Raw genomic sequence first — 19,794 nt, 5'->3', positions numbered from 1 at the left:
TTACATATTACTGATCCCATGTTGCTGCTGATCTTTCTGTGACACAGTGTACAGGAGGGGCTGAGCCACACCGCTAAACCAACATCCAGTCCAATGTCCACAGCAACACACACATACAAAGATCTGGTGATACTACAGTCCACTCCTCAGGGCTGTCTGGTTTTCCTCAGTAGTTCAGGACCAGTCCTTGTCATTTTGTGTGTAAGAGTAGCAAGAAACGGCAGAGAGGTATGGATATGTGTGTGCTGATGTTCGTGTTTTCGTCAAAGAGGGGGGTTGAGCCTCTCCTGGCAGCCTTGTGACCGGCTTAGCTGCTCAGTTCTTACCACAGTTTACACAAATATCCTCAACAATACTCTCATCAGGCAGTGGGGACTTCCCTTCTCCTCTGCATCCTTCCATGTTTACTCCCAGCTTTCCTTTCCCCCTGTCCTGCTTCTTTTATGCCCCCTCCTCTCAAATGATTTATAAGGCTTCTCCACATTGTTTCTTCACTAGTTATGGATGCGTGTGAGATGGCTGCCACGCCCTATCTATACACAAAGCTTTAGACTTTGAACTGATCATGTATGTAAAACAGCACAATTAGACAGGTTTTGGTCACACTCAGAGTCAAAGATGCATATAGTTGCATCGACTACATTATTCAGAAGAGAAAAAACTGTATGATGTTGGTTATCCATCAATAAGTGTTTTCCCTCCACCTCTTCTCGGATACTTTTAATTTCTTAATTAAAAAATGTTAAGAAGATATAAAATAGTAAGATGGCGAATATTTACATGCACATATGTTGGGTTGTGTCCAAAAAGTGGGTCAAGGCTGTGGCGCGTGTGTCCAAATAGTCTAATAAGTGTGTTACAGAATGTATGTGATATATAATAAATATTCCTTGCAGACAATAGTTTTGGCAGTTTATCAGACTTTTTCTTTTAGGTTAAATGTTGATATTTTCTGACTGTTAAAACTTTTCATTCCATATAAAAATAAATGAAAATATAATATTTAAGGTGGCTGAGGAGGATGCATTACTGCAATTTGGCGTGACACATTACTTGTATTTGAGGTTTTATCGTACTAAATTGTACCTGTTTAATTCCTTTCCTTTAATTCTCTTTTCACACATGAAGATGAGAAAAACCACTGAGTGCTAATCAGCTGCGACCAAGACAACTACAGTCATCAGCAACAGCCAATATCTGTCAGTGACCTCAGCCTCTCAGAAATGTTTGTCCTTTCCACACGACTACAGGACTCTTCATTAAAGGACATGCGACAAAAAAGTTCTGGGGTATTGTAAATCAGTTGTCTTGGTTCTTTTTGTGTTGTGTGACTGGACAGTTTGTGGAGAAGAAATATTTTTTTACTAAAATGTAACCAAGTTTCTTACTTACTGTGTTATTTAACATCTAGTTCACACAAGTTACTCTTAAAATGACTTTTCTCAGAAACTTCTGGTGTTACAGTCTAGCCTTATACAGTATTTCCATTCAGACAGTTCACGCATCAGCCTGAATCTTTCTCCACTCGTGTTTGAAAGGGTTAGCTAAGGTTACATGAGCTGCATGTATATCAGTTAGAGCAGCCTGTAGGAATTGCATTTTTCAAAACTATTTCAACAAAAAGAATAGAGCTTTTATTCTGCTGGTCCATTAAAAAAAAAGTCTATTTTTGGTCAACTACTGTTCTAACCGCTGACATCATGGATTATGTCACTGTAGGCCTTGGCTAGCTCACTGACAATGACCTTCTCCTACTGGAACCAGAAAATCACCATAGACTTGAAATGACGCAAGCAAACTATCTTAAAGTGACAGTCCAGGATGCACAAGACGGACATTTCCACACATTACTGAGTACTGACGTTTCAGACCAGGCACTAGAGCAATCTGAATAATTGATGAACATGGCATTCCCACCAGTCCCAGATCGAAAAGGAACAGATGTTGTTTTCTGTTCTCTTTAGCACTCTATTGTTAGCATAAAAAAACACGCTTTCACTCGGTGTGTTTACCAGTTAAGTTATTGGTGAAATCATTTCAGAACTTTCAAGGAAAGCAAAACAGTTAGCGTTCCTGATAAACTGCAAAAAACTAAAAGTGAAACTATGAAATGATTCACATGTCCTGATGAGCGTTTCCAAGGAACACTGTGATTACAGGAATACCTTTCAAAATTTATCAAGTATCTTGACAGCCAACTGAAGTTTTCAAAATGAAAAACTAAAAGGAAAACAGTAGTTGTATCAACGAGTTTGCCCTGTAGTCAACACTGAAACTGTGACCAGACCACTTGACCTTGGCTCATTTGACCTGCTCAGCATTTATCCTCTTAAAAATTGTTCTGTAAAAAAATTAGGCCAAACTGTGAAAGTTCTCCTGTGCTATTGTTCAGCTCTATTGTTGTGAGCAGGACCGTTCAGCTGGCCTCTGTCCAGCAGACAGAAAGAAAGACACTTTCCAAAGGATATGGTGTGCCTCCCCTCCCCACCTCCACTCCTGTATCATATACAGGAAGAGGAAGCAGAGAGAATACAGTGCTAACGTCATCACTACAAAGGTTGGCGCTGTTTGGAAGCTTGGGTGGGTGACAGGGGGTTCAGGCAGGAGGCCTCTGAATAATATTACAAATCCTGAGTTGCTATCAATAGGCTGCAGTTGAGATTTCAGTAGTGGACCTCTGAAGACATGTAAGATGTGAACGCTGTCAAATACAGAAAACTTGTAGTGTAATGTTAGATGAATCTCCAGAAAGATACAATGCAGCAAGCAAAAGGCCAGGCAACAATACTGCTAATTCTGCCCTGTTGTATCTTATACCAAACGACATATATGACCACATTATGATTTGAGTTCCAAGCTGTAAGGATAAGCATCTAACCTAGCACCATAAACTCAATACAATATCATAAATGATATATAGCGATTTTCATACACACACTACAGACCACCTAGCTTTTTTAAGGGGGCAAAGCGAGGCATTAAGAAGCTACTCAGAAGACATAATCTCTTCAGCATGTCCTGGGTCTGCTCCATAGTCTCTTCAAGTTCAATCAAGCCCAAAACACCTGGAGGTAGACCAGGAGGTATACCCAAATGACTTCACCTAACTCTATTTAATCCTTTCCGATTTTATAAATGTTTTTAATTTATTTATTTGACATGTGACAGATAGCTGTGTACAACAGTCATCCAATAAGATTTACATTTTCTCAGTTATGTAGAAAAGACTTCAACCGAGAAGAGGAATCACAGATCCATAACAGGTCGGCATTTTGTTGGCAAGATAACTCATAATTAAAACAACTGGGAATTGTGTAGGGGAAACAGGGGATAGTTATAACGTTTGACATTTCTGTCTGTAGCTTGGAGCTCTTTTAAGGTAGTGGGTTCAAAATGTAATTCAAAGTATTTACATATATCTGCTATTAAATAGTACAGCTATTTTCTCTGCAGCACAATTACTCATTGCATGGTGTGGTCTCAGACACAAAGAGTGAAACGTTACAATTGACCCCATAGCCTGGGTTAGTTGTAACATATCCGTGGGTGAAAAAACCATCTCTGACAAAGTGGTCTGCATAACGTGGGAACACAAACATTGGAGGAACTGTGTTGCCAATGGCATTAACCGCATATACAAAGGTGACCAGTGAACCTTTCTCTGCTGGTGTCATTGTCCCAACTTGTTTAATATAAGTTAAAGTAATAGTGTGGTAAGTTGTAACATCTGCATTATTGTTACAACTGACCCAGACTGTTGCTGTTACAACTGACCCAGACTCCTATAGCCATGAACTAGCTAACATTACAGCCAACGGCTAAAACATTAGCACTAAAGACCTACACAGAATATATCCCCATAGACATACAAATAACATAATTTAAGTTTGATGAGTTTAACTGCAAAGCAGATAATGCTATTAGAAATTGACATAAAGTTGAAATAAAAAAACGTACTTTTTTGCATACAAATTAATTTTTTCTTCTTAAACTGTCTGTGTTTGCCAAAATGTGCTAATTTTTCACATGTGATAGAAGAAATGAATTGGGCATGTACAGGATGAATCACATCATTTGACACTTAGCTCTGATTGGAGAAATTGGAAGTGCTACAACTGACCCATGTTACAACTATCCCTGGGTTCTCCTGCAAGCTAATATGCAACGTGACTAACATAACATTAGTCATCTCCTATATGTGCTCATAATGACATCACCAGTTCAGATAAGGTTTGAAAGTGTTGCCTGAAACTGTTTGGCTCTTCCTCTGTTTCTGCATGCTCTGAAACCCAATTCATGTCAAACAGTATCATCTTATAACATTGGTACAGTACATTCTCATGATCTGTCTCTACTGATCTAACACACACCAAGGAAAATTGATTCCATCTTTGATCAATTACATTCTGCCATTTGAGGCTTCTCCTCCTCCTGCTGCCTGCACAATATCAAAGGTGAAAAGCCAACAAGCTCTCTTCAAAATGACTGTACAGAAAATTAGAGAGAGTGTCTGTCATTCCTTTAACTCATTCACTGCCATTGACGTCTATAGCCGTCAATTGCAGTGAATGAGTCAATGGGTTTAACTCATTCACTGCCAATGGCTGGCAGTGAATGAGTTAATAACAATAAGCAGAGGTGGAATCACATCACCAAAAGCCCTTATAGTTTGTTTTGTTTATACTCATAAAGGAATAGTGAAAAAAATGACCACCGATATTTTTTGGTAATCACTTTCACTTTACCCTGGTGAGAAATATTATAAAGTCATAGAATGATGGCGATTTCATAGTAACTTTGAAATCCAGTGCTCAGGAAATTCAACTGCATTTATTAACATGGGCCTGCTGTGGTGAAACTACAGAGTCCTGTAGATGAATTCCAAAAAGGTGCATCTTAGATAACATGCTTTTTATGCAACACTGGAATATAGCAGCCTACCAGTCGTAACAGTGAAAAGCTGTATTAGGAAAAATTGCCTCATTCAGCAATCGACTCATACTTTCCCTTCCCGCTGAAGAGGTGATTCACTTTAAGTCTTGCCTTTATTAAAGCTTCAGTATCTCCCAAGTAATTTTGTTAAGTAGCACAATGCTCATTTAGTTGTCAGTTAAACAAATTATTGAAAGAAGTATAAATGCATATTAGGCAGTTGCAGTATGAAAAAGAAAAAAAAACTGCAGTAATTTGCATGATAATCTGTGTAGCTTGAGTGTAATGTTAAAAGTTTGTTTTCATGAGCTGTTAATGCATATTTGAATTGTGGGAGAGCAATATTTTCTCACCTTTCATAAAGGATGGTTCAATGTATCCAGTGCTAAAGGGGACCATACATGAAGCAATGCAGCACATTTACTTAATTAGAGAATTCATCCAGCTCTTATTATCGTTCTCACACAGATGCTTCCAGCTTCACGTCACTCAATTAGGAACCTTCTTAAGTAAACTGACTGTTAAACTGTAGCCTTTGACTGGAGCCCATCTGAGCTTTCACTGGACACACACTGATACTGGTCATCCATCGCAAAGCTAACACGGATAGACAGGCAATTATTCACACTCACATTCACACTTTTGTCAATTTAGAATCACTGATTAACCTAACACACATCGGAGAAAACTGGAGTACTTGGAGTGAATCTATGCAGTTTTTGTTGTTTTGAAAAAAATATATATTCCTTTTATTTGCCTCTAAAAAGTGGGGTTAAGGTTAATTGTAATCATCAATCACAGAGAGAGGCCTTTAACTGGACATCCAATATTTGTTATGAAATTTTAGTAATGTATAACTTTAAGACCGAACTGAAAGGCCTGAAGTAACAAAAAATAATAATAATGCACAAATTTTATTAATGACAAATTAGCTGCATAGACAGATCATTGATGGTTGGGTCTGTGTATTAATGATGTGCAGACATAAATCAGTTCACAGAGTCATATTGTAGTTTCGTGTCATTCTTTTTTGGACTGAAACAAGTCACACTACTGTAAATCAATTAACTTCAGAGTGCAGACTTAAAATTAAGTTACACTCAGGTTAGCATGAGACCAATATCAATAGTTTCTCAATTATATAATGGTATAACAAGTAATCTTTTAAAAATAGGTGAAGAATATAACAATATCCAGTTAAATTAACACCTTTACAGAATCATCTGTGCTGCAAACACTGGTGGCAGCATACTGAGCGAGCATGATTTCCAGTAAATTAATTCAGAGCCAGTTTCCATAGTAACACTCTTCACAGGCTGCCCTCCGCCCCCCTACCCATCATTCTCTTAGCTACTGTGCAGTGCAGGCAGTGCAGCAATGGAGAATACTGTGCAATGCAACCGTCTCCAGCGTGGCACATTAACCTACTTCCACACCAGAAACAACCCGGATGCGGAATTAGAGAGAAGGAGGATGAAAAATGATGGATGAATGAGGAGAAAAGTGCAAGGAGAAAAAAAGGTTTGAGTGGACTGAACTACATGGAAGGCAGAATGAAGGACACACAGAGGGGAGAGAAAGAACGAACTCGGGATGGAAAAGAAGTGATTACTATGAGAGAAGGGCAAAGAGGAGAGCTGGAAATAAAAGGCACAATGAAAAAACTGAGTAAAGGTAACAAGACAGAAACTTAAATGGACAATATCAATGGAAGACTGAATATGTATCATCATTATTCATATTAAAACAAGAAAATAAGATCCTGGTCTCAGTAATATTTACTCGCATCAAAGGAAACAGTTAATGTATGCCAGTGAAAATGAGAATGAAATGAAAAATAAATTTAAAAAAATGTTGATTGCTGCTGAAAATCACAACTGAACCCAATGACTTCTCTGCTACACTCTTTGGCACATGTTCCTTCTTGCCCATCGCATCCCTCTTCACTCAGTGGTCCTGATGAGAGGATGGAAATTCCCTGCCTCCATTTCATTTGCCCTGCTTCCTAATCACAAGTCAAAGATTTTTAGATAAAGATCTTTCACCACAACGAGGGTATATTCCAAGAGGCGGGCTCTCCTTAGAATTTCCCATGAGAGGATACCGTTTAAACCATCCGCTCCTCTTATTCTAATTAATCCACCTGAGAGTGAAACATGAACAGACAGACAAAGGGGGGAAACTGAGAAGATATACGATGACTTACCGACATGAGTGATGACACACTCGACCCTCTGTAGCAGCTCCTGAACCGACATCTCGTCCTCTCTCAGCCAGCACAGCATCTCAGGGTGTGGGTTGCATCCACTCTTCTCTTGATCTCTCTTCGTCTCACTCTCTCTCTCTGCTGCCACGCCTCCTCTCGTCACCCTTCCACCCCAGACAGTCTCCCCTGCTTTTGCTCCCTAATCCAATTTTCTCCCCTGAGATTTGTGTCTCCCTTTCTTCCCCTCATATATGTTGATTCTTATTTATACTCTTATTCCAAGTCCTTCCTCACATTTATCACCATCACAGACAGCCACAAAGCCTGGGGATAATGATAATGTTGATGCCACTCCCAGCCACTTAGCTAAATAGTAAGTCTACGTATAAAATAACCACGCTGCTAGTAAGGCACACATAAAGTAACAAAAAAAAAACATTTGGGGTTGATAGAATAGAAAATAAAATAGCTCAGTCAATTGAACGGTGAGCAAGATAATCTGCCAGTCAGTGTTCAGTAAAAAACAATGGCAAGGTAACTGTTAAGCAATTAAACAATAAAAGCCAGAACAAGTCAAGCGGAAAGACAACGAAAGAGGCAATTTGTTTGTCACCCTATCAGTCAGAAAACTGTGCCAACAGTAAAAAATAAAACTGCATTTTCAGAAAATTTGTAAGTAAAAACATCCAATTATTGATCAGCCATCCAGACACGAATAGAGCCAACCGTTCCTTGTCATGATGCTCCAAGCCCCAACTGAAAACCAGAAAAATCCTCATAAAACAAAAGTAAATATTTACAGCACCTCTAACCTAGGAAAAGACAGAATGCTCCTCAGCCAGGGGAGATAGTTGAGTCAACTCCATTGAAAGGGAAACTCCTCAAGCTTGATGGGCAGGAAATCAGTGGTGCTGCTGCTTTGATGATGCTCTATTTGCTCTCATAAAGAAGCTGAGTCACACAGAGGGAAAACGAATCAGAAGGCTGCTTCACCTGCCTGCAGGGCGGAGGGAGAGACACAGAGCTGGCTGAGGGTGGGGTGGGGGTTAATAGGTCCAAGAGAGAAATCCTGGTGCCTGGAGCTGGACTGTAAGAGGAGTGGAGCTCCAGGAAAACACAATGATTATCAAATTAAACATTATAAAAAATATATATATATTCTGTTTTTGTTAAATATGTGGGAAAATAACATAAAACATTTTTAAAACCCTACATATTTAGCCATCAAAAAGACCGTGTTAAATTAAATAACTCACACGACTCATCACGCAAGAGCACGAACAAAACAAATCATTTACGCTTTCACTTCGCAGAGTCATTCTACTGCTACTAAAGCCACTCTGCTAATCCAGCTCCACATTTTGCCAGAACCAAACAATGTAAGGGGCTCTAGCATCTCTCCATGGCCCTGTATGCTCCTGGGACTGTCTATTAGCCAGAGACATCTGTGCTCTTGCTACTCATTCATCTTTTCTCTGCAGGCAATCACAGGCTGTACAACAGAAACAGCCAAGATCAATGGCCCATCAACTGGCAGACAAAACAAAGCACATAATCCTGTATTTCTTAGGAACATGACTACACAGTGTTTGTTTTTGTCAGATGAAATCATTAAATCTAAACTATCGGATTATTTATTTGTTTATTTGTCTAAAATTTAACAGTTTAGAATATAAGCGGAAATATTGCGTATTAACAAACCAAACGAAAATAACGGGAAATTATGAAGGATACAGAATGAAAAGGAGACAAAAAAAGCCCCTCTCCCCCAAAAGGAGAAAGGGATGGGAGGAGACGTGACCAAGGAAACGAGCGGCGTCCGCACCATATGATTGGAAGTTACACAATGACGTCGACGGAAGTGTTTTCGGCCGCTAGCGCGGGAAGACTTACTGACGTTGTTGAAGACACAGAGCTAAACAGACAGGGGTCGAGCCAGCTGCCAGAATTATTATTACTACTACTGGAGTTTTAGATATTCATTCACTCCGCCCTAGGTAAGACTTCTAAAGCGGTCCATGTTTATGAAAAAAGACACAAGGCGGCCCTTTGGAGCTAACAACGGGGCTAATGTTATTAGCTCATAGTAAGCACAGTGGCTAACTCACCTAGCCTCGTTAGCTTCCATGATAAGTTGTGCTATAATGCTAAAAGCAGTGCCAAATGCCATTTAATGTTCAGGAAGACGGCGTGGAAATCTTTCTTTAAGTGTTTACTAACCGCAGCTAACATGGGCTACACACCAGTGATGTCTGGGTCAAGCTGTCTCTGCTGTTCAAAGTAAACCACTAACTTCACTTTCTCATTAGCGAGCTGCATAACGAATACAGTTCGGTCTGTTGTGATGTTAAATTTCTTAAGTGCTGCTCTTGCATCCCAACGTTATGATGTCAAATTTTAACGTTTACTGTCCAACGAATGAAATAAGGCTTGACGTTAACGATTAATGATCGTTATGTCTTTTTCTCCAGTCGTTCAACCATTCTTTAAACGATCTGTTAACTCATGCTTGTGCATACCGGGTCTAAAAAGACTTGTAGCAAATCTTTCAGTACAACAGAGCGATCTTTCTGAGGCGTGCCTCTTCTTCTTTTGGCTGCACTGTTTAGGGGTCGCCACAGTGTGCCTCCATCTCGCCCTACTCCTAGCATCCTTCTCTGTCACTTCAACTCTGCATGTCCTCCCACACTACGTCAATGAACCTTCTCTGTGTTCTTCCTTGTTTCCTCCTTTCTGCTAGCTCCATATTCAGCATCCTTTGTCCTAGATATCCACTGTCTCTGCACTTGTCCAAACTGACAGAAGTGGACTGAAACTGACTTTACTCCTACACAGCACCCATGCTATCTTGCATGGATACAGCGCTTTAGGTTGAAGTTGTAAGCTCACGGGCGCGTCACTGCAACTCCCCCTGGCTTCTGCTCCGCGGCTGCTGAGTGAGCCCTCATCTGGGACTCTCCTCAGCTCTTTCCGGGGCAGTGGCGCGGCTGCCCCTCTGTTGGTCTTCCTTGGTCTCTTGTGTTCTGGGGGCCTCTGGATGTCTGGAGTTTTGATCTCCTCCACACCTGCTTCATGCCCTGGAGGACGGGGCTGTGGCCCCCCCACACCCTCTAGCAGATTATTACATGAAGGAACCTTTTAAAGAAACAAAAAACAAGCGCGTCCATGCTCACAGGTGTACACACGGGTGATCACACTCACAAACTACACCCTTTTTGGCTCCTACCTCAAAGCACACTGTGTTCTGTTGATCTTATGTGCTGCACAATAATGTTTAACATTTAGTATTTACTGTCATATTCCCATATATCATTGTGATGTTGTTTATTCTATTACTCTTGTTCTCTTCTGCTTGCTCTCTTTTTTCTTTCTCAGCAGGTGATCCAGGTGATTGATATATGCATTTTTTTTCTCTGCCCGTTCTGTTGGTTTTTGTCTTTTGCCCTTCTCCCCCGTCCCTCTTCTCAGCTGTTTCTCTTTCCCTCTTTCTTTCTCCCCTTCTTTCCCCCAGTCAAGTCTGTCCCGTATTCAGTAAGTGAAAATAAAATAAACAATAAAAGGTGAATCAAATGGACCATTACGGCAAGGCTGGGATGGTCAGTTTGGTAAAGTAAATCCGTTGGGTATCTTTCTTTGCCTTTAGACAACAATTCTGATGGCAAAAGAGCCAAACGGGACAGAGAAAAAAAAAAAAAAAAAAAAAAAAAGGTTGAAGTTGTAAAATGTTGCTTTTTTGTTTCTTTCTTTTGGTTTTGTTTGTTTGATTAACTTGGCTCTCTCTCTAACTTTGTCTCCAACACTACTCCGTAATCAATGGTTGGGAGATGGTGACACTAACAAAAAGACAGCAGGCTGAGCTGGAGGTGGAGCTAAAGATGCTTTCATTTTCTTGAAAGTTAACTGAATGAACAGGATTAGAAATAAGGGGTGCATATATGATGTAGATCATAATTGGCTTGATAATTTGGATTTCAATTATTCTGGCATGTTATGGTTTACTTGTTAGGTGACATGTCTTTGAATATTGCAGCTTTCACGAGAATAGCTTGATTAAACAAGGCAGCTACATGTGGATATCATGGTACAGGATGGAATTCAGCACAGTGCTGGACATTTGTTTTATCTTTGTTTCCAAAATATTGTTACAACCTACCCTACCTCTGTATAATTATGATATAATAATTATAGTGTGTGCATTTTGTATGTTCATTTTAACAGAATAAAGAAGAGTCATGCAAGCATTTTTGAAAGGAGCAACAGGTCAGGCAGCCAGGCCTCAGAAAGATAAGGCAGTGGCTGGACCCAGTGCAGAGAAGAAGGCCAAGGCTGTTCCTTGGGTAGAAAAGTAGTAAGTATGACCCACAAAGGTGTACTGTACACTACATCTGATTAACTATACAGAGTTACAGGAATCTCAAGAATCCTTCAGGACAAAACTTTTAACCGCCTTTTAACCGGGGGACTGTTCAGTATTGCCATAAAAATCCAACATTTTTTTGTTTTGTTTTTTTAGTCTTGGGGTTGATTTACAGAAATGTTTAATCTGTAAAATGCATAATGAATAATAGCGTCATGTGTCTCATTTTTACATTTTGATCATTTTTTGATGTCACAGTGAAATTCAGGATTGTTTCTTGACTCAAAATGATTATTAAATCCCCCAAACATGGAACACATATTTTGCATGTAAGTGCGTTGGAGGGTGACCACAGAGCTACAAATAAAACAGTTGGACTTACGTTTTTTTTTTTTTCCTTCCCCATCTTTACAAGAATTTCTGGTCCTTTTAACTGACTGCCATTATTTCACAAATGTATTATTTATTATGTATATATTTATTTAATATTCCTATGCAGTGCACTATCATCCTAATATATTTTATTCTATCAGTTATTGTGTAATAGATAGTTACACTACAGTATTTTTAACCTGGTTCGGTCGTTGTGATCTTTTTTATTTTTTATTTTTTTGTGTTCTTCTTTTTTTGTAATTTTGTTCAGCAGTGCTTCTGTGATATGTTGACTAATGACAATAAAATAATCTAAAGTCATATTTTTGTGAAACTTTTGTTTAACACACAATTATCACCTAAATTATGATATAAGGTCATGTTTGTCATTTTAGAGGCAAGACAATGTGAAATGTAATGGATAGTGAGTCATATTATTGACTTTCAGACGTTTAAATTTAACAAATATTTCACGGTGATGCGGTTAAAAGTGCTTCTGTTTTGTTGTTGCACAGTTCTCTGGAGTCTATATATAATCTGTAGCCTGTGCTGATATTGAAGCTTGTGAGGTACTCAAACCAGTTTTTTTTTCTCTTTCTTCAATGAACTCCAGCAGGCCAAAGTGTGTTGATGAGGTGGCCTTTCAGGAGGAGGTTGTAGCAGTGTTGAAGAAGTCTCTGGAAGGAGCAGATGTAAGTAACATTTGGTTGTTTTGGGAATTTTTTTATCGCCTTGGCTGCATTACTGCATTTGGTTTGTGGATGACAATGACAATGCCATACACTCTGGTTTTTGGTCCCTTTAATCTTGTGATTCAGAACAGAGCCTTTCAAGATCATAATGTGGAGGGTTGTTTTGGGTGGAAGTGGACAGTAAACATTTCTCTTATCTGATAGAAAACTTTAGTCAGCAGATTTCCCATCACCTGATAGAAGATGAGTGTGTTTTTGTTCTCGTGCATGTACCACGTATACTGTAAGAATGTTTTCGAACTTGTGTCAGATTGCTTTGTCACAATGTAGCAGTGTGTTGTCAGATATACAGTATAAACATGGTTATTTCCAATATTTTTGTATTCAGGTTGTACTTGTGCTCATTTTGCACATTCTGCAAGGCCATAAAGGCACAGTATCATTGGATCTGTGTTTAAATTGCAGCTTCCCAACTTGCTCTTCTATGGCCCTCCTGGAACAGGAAAGACCTCTACCATCTTAGCTGCTGCCAGAGAACTTTATGGGTGGGTAAACTGTATGTGTGGTATTTGATAAGAGATTTCACATCAGTCATTTCTGCATCATAGTTTTTAAACCTTTGTTGATCTCTCTCCTTTTTTCTTTGCACTGTTCCTGCTCATATTTGACTCGTGTCTCTGTTTTCAGTCCAGAACTGTACAGGCAGAGGGTGCTGGAGCTCAATGCCTCAGATGAAAGAGGCATCCAGGTCGTCAGAGATAAAGTCAAAAACTTTGCTCAGCTCACTGTTGCCGGGACACGCCCAGAGTGAGTGAGCATTTTACAGTTTGTGATAATAAGAAAACAGCTAGACTTATTTTTTGTTTTGGGTTTTTTTGTATGAGGTTACTCACATTTATAAATTGGTAAATGTGAATTAAAAGGCAAACTGGGATTGTTTTCAGCTCTGCATACATCAGACGTCATCCTCTAATTGTAGAGCCAATCACAAACTGAAGGAATAAGTTCCTGTATGTACAGTTTTCCTTTAAAACATGCAAATATTTTTGGCTATAAAGGTAAAGTGACTGTGTGTCATAAAGCACATTTCAGTGGTGCCAGCAGTGCTCTGATGATAACTCAGTTTACAGATAGAACAGCTTTTGGAATAATTATTGAAATAAAGTACCAAAGTCTCTGTCAGTGAAGTCCAAACTAATGCTGAAACTTTCACTATTTTGCTACATTTGCAGCGGGAAGTCGTGTCCTCCTTTTAAGATCATCATACTGGATGAGGCCGATTCCATGACAGCGCCAGCTCAAGCTGCTCTCAGACGGACAATGGAGAAGGAGTCTCGCACAACTCGGTTTTGTCTTATCTGTAACTATATAAGCAGGTCTGCTGTGGGTTGTTGCTCAGAATCAATTAAACACACACATTACACAGTTAACACACAGTTATTGTAATCCTGCTTGTATGTCTGTGTGTTTTCTAGGATTATTGAGCCTCTGACTTCTCGGTGCTCCAAGTTTCGCTTCAAACCTCTAGCCAATCAGATCCAGGAAGAACGCCTACTAGACATATGCGAAAAGGAGAACCTCAAGTACACCAAAGAGGTAGGAAGAAAGAAAATGTCTTCAAGTGATGACGTGGTGAATCCTGCTTCTGGGCCCAAACGACTCAGCATTTAATAAGGCTTTTGTGTTTTTAACATGTTTTAATGCTTTGTATCTTGTTCTATTTAATCTTAAGAAGCCCCTAAAAACAGTCAGTGATCACAGTGGTCCGCCTCTCTGTTTTTATTACCACTATTCATTTTAAAGCTTCAGGTTTTGAAACCTTACGATGTAACTACAGCCGAGCCCATGCAGCAGTATATTAATGACTAACCTGGTATTTTGGATGGATTATATCAGTCGTTCTCCTGACTGAAGTTTGGTCCTTTTACAGCATCCTGCCATGCGGTTGCATTTGTCCCATAACCTTCGGGAACCCTCACGTTAACTTTTATTGAGTGGAAAAAAGTTAGCGTTCGTTAGAGCTGGGCGATAGAACGATAACGATATCTATCGCGATATAACTTTTACTCGATAGAGAAATTAAGCTATCGCGATAGTACTTCTCTAGAGAAGCACAGTGACTCTTGTCCTCTAAAAAAAAAAAGGTCAGCCAATCCAAATTAAGTAGCGCAGAGCCGAACCAATCACAGCCGCAGCGTCACGTCGCTGACTTGTTACGTACAGCACAAGTGCCAAGCCGCACGTGTGTTTGTTTGGGAAGCAGCCAGGTAGACGCGCGTAATGGAGGAAATGAGTGTGCCGACTAGAAAAATCAACCGAGCGTGACCGAAGAGAAAACAGATGATGGTTCCAATGCCGGAGAGATTGTCGAACGGAAGAGCCATAGAAGTTCCGTAGTGTGAAGGTATTTCGGCTATTTCAAGTCTGACAAAAAACAGAGTAGCGTGCACTGTAAATTGTGCCGAAAGCAAGTCTGGAAATACAATAAACTGGTGCATGCGTCACACTGTGCGCCACGTTATTGTTTCGGTGAAATGAATTTCTACAATACTGTTACTGTTAATTCTACTCTCTGCAGTGTTTAAATGCTTACATATACACACAGTTACTGTCCCTCCACACATACGACTCGGTTCTGCTTCTATGCCCCAGCTTTGTTTACTTTTTCCCACCGAGGCTTCTAGACTTCTGATTGGCCAACATTTCTGCACGGTTAGGAATCTAGCGCCACCTGCTGCTTTGGCATGTTCATAGCAGCGTTTTCCTTCATTTCTGCCTTTATGTGTGGACGGGATTATTTTTTAAAACGAAAACGGAAAATCTCCGTTTTCAAAAATACCCGTGTACGTGTGGACGTAGCCTCAGTCTCTGACTGGAAGCGCTAATTCGTCATTCGGCTTTTGTCAGACTAAAGTAACTGTTAAAACTGTTTGAAAAGCTCAGCTATACAACAAGGAGAGATTGAGAATTTCCTTTTAGTTCTCAGTTTATTTGATATTGACAAAAGTTAGTCAGTTTTGTCTGTTCTTCTGTAAAACAAACTAAGATTTATTTTTAGAATTAATATTTTGTTTCTAAGTGGAATTGACAATTTAGTCTGTTTCGTTTGTTCTATTTTGAAACTTAAACGCTTTAGCGGCTGCCTTTTGTGTAGTTTGCAATATTTGCCTTTATTTATCTGAAAAAGTCTCATGTTCCTTAAGTACATCTACCCTGTTGAACTTATTATGGGAAATAAATATTTAAATAAAAACAAGCTGCTGATTATTTCACATTTTACTTGTGAGCAACGGCACATTTAAATCTTACAAATATAGTTATTTGGCTTATATCGTGATAGATATCGTTATCGCCTGAAATGAAAAAAACATATCGTGATATGAAAAAATCTCATATCGCCCAGCTCTAGCTTTGTTTATATTATGCTAACATAGCTGTGTCGCTAGCGGTCACGTAGCACATCATTATATACCAGCTAGCCCAACTTCAGTAACCCTACAAACGTCACTGCTGTTTAGTTTTCTGTCTTCATTTATGCTGGAAGTGATAGCAGAGCTGTACGTTTAATTTTCTCAGAAATCTCTCAGTCAGAACATGTACTATATGATGTTATTAGATGGAAACTAGCGAGCTAACTTCCTGCTAACTTCTAACTCCGTTAAATTTAATAAATTCTGTTTTCATGGATGCCTGGATGTTAAACTTAATTGTTACACCTTGTAAAGCAGCAACACTGATCATTTTATTACAGATGAAAGAATTTAGACAGTTTTCAATCCTCAGTGATGCAGCAGTGATCGTTTGACTGTGACCTTAAGTGGAGTTTGGGCCCAGACACAGCAAATGACGTCAGATTTAAAGACCAGATAGTGTAATGTAGACCTGTGAGAAATTTCTAAGATGTCTTACGCACTTCTAGTGTAGGTTTTTTAATTGCTCCATACATGGGGAAAAATGCCTCGTAATAATTATTTGAAAGTGCTCTTTGATTTTAACTGAGAGGCTGACTTAAAAGGAGAGTGTAAAAGAAATTACCAGACATAATAATCCTACCAGTAGGTGCTGCTAAATGCTTTATGTTTTTTTTTTTCTTTACAAAAGCAGCACACAAAAAGAAAAAGATTCATGTAACAAATAAAAGAAAGTCTGCTCTTTCCTTTTATTACTAATGAAGCTGTAATCTTCAGCAGTGACAGTATCTGCAGGTTTAAAGATGATCAGTTACACACTTTTTAGGTCTTTTTGGAGACTGCTATGAGGATATGTGACATTTTAGTCCTTCTACAAAATGTCAAAAATAATTAAATAGTTGACCAGTACAAGTATAGTTTCAACACATTTATTTTACTCATCCACAAATACATATTGAATGTTTTTTTGTTTTCGTTTTTTTTACACAGAAGTACAAATCAGGGTTTAGTAAGGAGCTCAACTCAGAACGATGAGCTGTATCTTTTAACTTTGTTAATGTTAGATTGAGTCTGACCCTGACACCACCAGTATTTTAAGATAAATCTGCACACATCCTCCCCATAACAGACTCAACAGAAAGTCAAGGTTTTAAATACCCAAGTAATTTGTGTCCTGCTCACTGTATTAAACTCACTTCCAGCCCTGTATTTTTGTTCTTGGACATTACTGAAGTAACTTTGCATGATTCACCATTCAAATCAATCCTTATTTGTCTTGTTTTTGTCCTTGGTGCAGACTCCCAGTTGAGTCCAGCCAGCTTTCTTGTGATTTGATTGCAGAGGCCAAAAAAACAAAAACAAAACAAGACAACTCCCATTTTCCTGTTTGTTTAACTGCTCTGCTGTTAAGCCTGTCCACAAATGTATATGAGCAAACAGCTGTTTATTTTTTAATATTTAATGTTTAAAACAGGGGATTGTTGCAGTTGCCTTTTTTAGGTGTAGCAGACATCAGCCCCTGTACAACTAACTGGGGTTTAAGTTTGCAGTGTTCAGTAGCATGAGCATTTACGATTCAATTTACGATTTACGATTCAATGCACTGTCACTCAATTTCATTAAGCAATAAGAGGCTCCACCTACTGGTCGAAGCACATACTACAGTCATTCTACATGATCCATTTCTATACATTTGATTTAATTGTATTAGAAGATGATTATTAACATCCTTTGCTGGTGCTGCATTTTCAAATAAAAAAAGAACACAAAGTGTGTGAAGAGATGGTTTTTGTAAAGTATAAACATTTTTGCTTACCTGTAAAGTATTTTTGATAAAGGGAATGTTACGCAGGAATGTTCCTGCCTAAAATTTTGATTGTAACATAAATAGATGGATTATCATGACTGCAGACTTCTCTACATTTGTGAAGAGTACGTGTGGCCTGCTCCCGTCATAAGTACAATAGCACAAGGCAGAGGAGTTCTCAGTGACAGGCAGGAAGTGTTGAATATTCTTAACTGTATGATATGTTAAAAAAATGGCTAATGTAATTCAGATGCCTGAGGGCACAGCCAGTTTCCATTTCCATTTTACTGTGTTTGGTCTGGTAATACTGGCGGTGTTCCTCCATCACTGTCACTGTCCCTGGTCCTGTGCCCACCTTTCCCAGGTGGTAATCCATCCATGGTCAGAAATGTAGTCACTGTTGAAAAGAGAGTCTGATTTGAGTGACATCTATGTGCTGCATAACATTTAATGTATAATCAGTTTAAATGTGAGTGGAGATATAGCAGAACTGCAACTGCTTTCTTTGCACAGCTGGTGGAGTCTGATAACTGTCTTTCCTAATCCAGAGTATAGCAGCATTGGTGCGAGTGTCTGAAGGCGACCTGCGGAAAGCCATCACATTTTTGCAAAGTGCTGCACGCCTCAATGTCGACAAGGAAATCACTGATTGTGCTGTTATTGAAATAGCAGGGGTGAGCTGGACTTCATTTGTATCACAGTAGACTGTAAGAAATGATTATTAACTGTAGTTAGAATGTCTTTCTCATCTGAGATCTTGCTTCTGCTCTCTGTTAGGTTGTACCTGACAAGATGATTGACAACCTGCTCCAGATCTGCTTCAGAGGAACATTTGAGAAACTGGAGGTAGCAGTCAGGGTAAGTGTTCTAATAGCCTGAAATAGATAGTTAAGCACAAAATAAAAGGTATGGCAATCAATCTTTAATCATCTCTGTCAGAACATGGTGGATGAAGGCTACGCAGCCACACAGATCTTGACACAGCTTCATGAGTGTGTCATAGAGCAGGACCTGAGTGACAAGCAGAAGTCGACTATCACAGAGAAGATGGCAGTAAGTCATATAATACGGTGCTGTTTCTTTTTTTTCTTTTTTTTTGCAGCTACAATAGTAAGTTGGAATAAACGTAGAAGTTAAATCCTTTTTTTAATGACTCGATCTGTTTGTTTTTCTCTGGTTCAGGTTGTGTGCAAGTGTCTGTCAGATGGTGCAGACGAGTACCTGCAGCTGTTGAGTCTGTGTTCAGTCATCATGCAGGAGGCTTCCCACAACTAAATCCCCTTCCATAAACGTCATGGTCATCTGCTCCCATTGGGACCAAAGGCTTTACAGAGACACTTAACTCAGATTTATCTGCATTTGATTGTTGTTTGGGATGCTTAACCGTGGACACCAGGCGACAGTGATCATTCATAAACAACGTCAGAGCACTTCATTAAAAAAAAGAAAAAAAGGACATGTTACTACTTATCCAACATACTTTTGTACACTTTTTGAATTCTGGAAAATAATAAATAGTTCTTTCTCGTTTTCAGGGGTTCACTGTTTTTATTCTTCAAGGAAAGTGTTGAGTTAACAAGCAAAACTGTGACGTGTGCTCTTGGTGCTTTCTTAACTGAATTGTAAGACATATAATACAGTGCAGTGCAGGTTTGATCCACCTCTCGTTTAAACATGGTTTTGCTTTGGCATGATAATCACCCCAAACGCACTACCAGTGCAGTAAAAACATCATCAGTCATGAAATTGGCCTCCTTAGAGCCCAGACCTCAACATTATTGAAGTTGTGTGTTATCATCTTGACTGAGAATGAAACAAAAGGCATCCATCCAAAGAAAAGCTTTGGATATCTTTGAGGACACCTGGAGAACACTTTGTGAAGTTCAAATTTATTTATATAGCACTTAAAACAACAGGTGTTGACCAAAGTACTGTACAATACAATGGGCAAGGCAATAAACAAAAAAACAGAATAGTGTTTTAGAAGAGAATAAAATCATTAAAAAAAAGTGAATAAA

General features: G+C 39.1%; 2 protein-coding genes across 3 annotated transcripts in view; one reads left to right on the top strand and one right to left on the bottom strand.

Annotated features, from left to right (window-relative positions):
• mcf2l2 (MCF.2 cell line derived transforming sequence-like 2) overlaps positions 1 to 8,154 on the bottom strand; it is a 106,776-nt gene extending 98,622 nt beyond the window's left edge. The window contains exon 1 of one of the 2 annotated variants that reach the window (XM_005940451.2): positions 7,139 to 8,154. In XM_005940451.2, coding sequence (XP_005940513.1) covers positions 7,139 to 7,217 — 79 coding nt within the window. In that variant the 5' untranslated portion in view covers positions 7,218 to 8,154. Of the gene's footprint in view, positions 1 to 4; positions 3,705 to 7,138 lie in introns of those variants that run through there. The other variant, XM_005940452.3, reaches the window with a different exon arrangement.
• An 833-nt stretch (positions 8,155 to 8,987) lies between these two features.
• rfc4 (replication factor C (activator 1) 4) lies at positions 8,988 to 19,306 on the top strand. The gene is made up of 11 exons (XM_005940455.3): positions 8,988 to 9,135; positions 11,357 to 11,486; positions 12,481 to 12,559; positions 13,025 to 13,104; positions 13,247 to 13,366; positions 13,792 to 13,935; positions 14,035 to 14,155; positions 18,325 to 18,450; positions 18,554 to 18,634; positions 18,716 to 18,829; positions 18,959 to 19,306. The coding sequence occupies exons 2-11, from the start codon at positions 11,371 to 11,373 to the stop codon at positions 19,049 to 19,051; spliced, it is 1,074 nt and encodes a 357-aa protein (XP_005940517.1). The 5' UTR covers positions 8,988 to 9,135; positions 11,357 to 11,370; the 3' UTR covers positions 19,052 to 19,306.
• Positions 19,307 to 19,794: the final 488 nt, after the last annotated feature.

This window comes from Haplochromis burtoni, unplaced genomic scaffold (genome assembly GCF_018398535.1).
Source record: "Haplochromis burtoni strain Fernald_Lab_line unplaced genomic scaffold, NCSU_Asbu1 Contig_292, whole genome shotgun sequence".
Classification (NCBI taxonomy): Eukaryota; Metazoa; Chordata; class Actinopteri; order Cichliformes; family Cichlidae; genus Haplochromis; species Haplochromis burtoni.
Note: the sequence above shows the minus strand (reverse complement) of the source record. Positions and strands in the feature narration are given on the sequence as shown.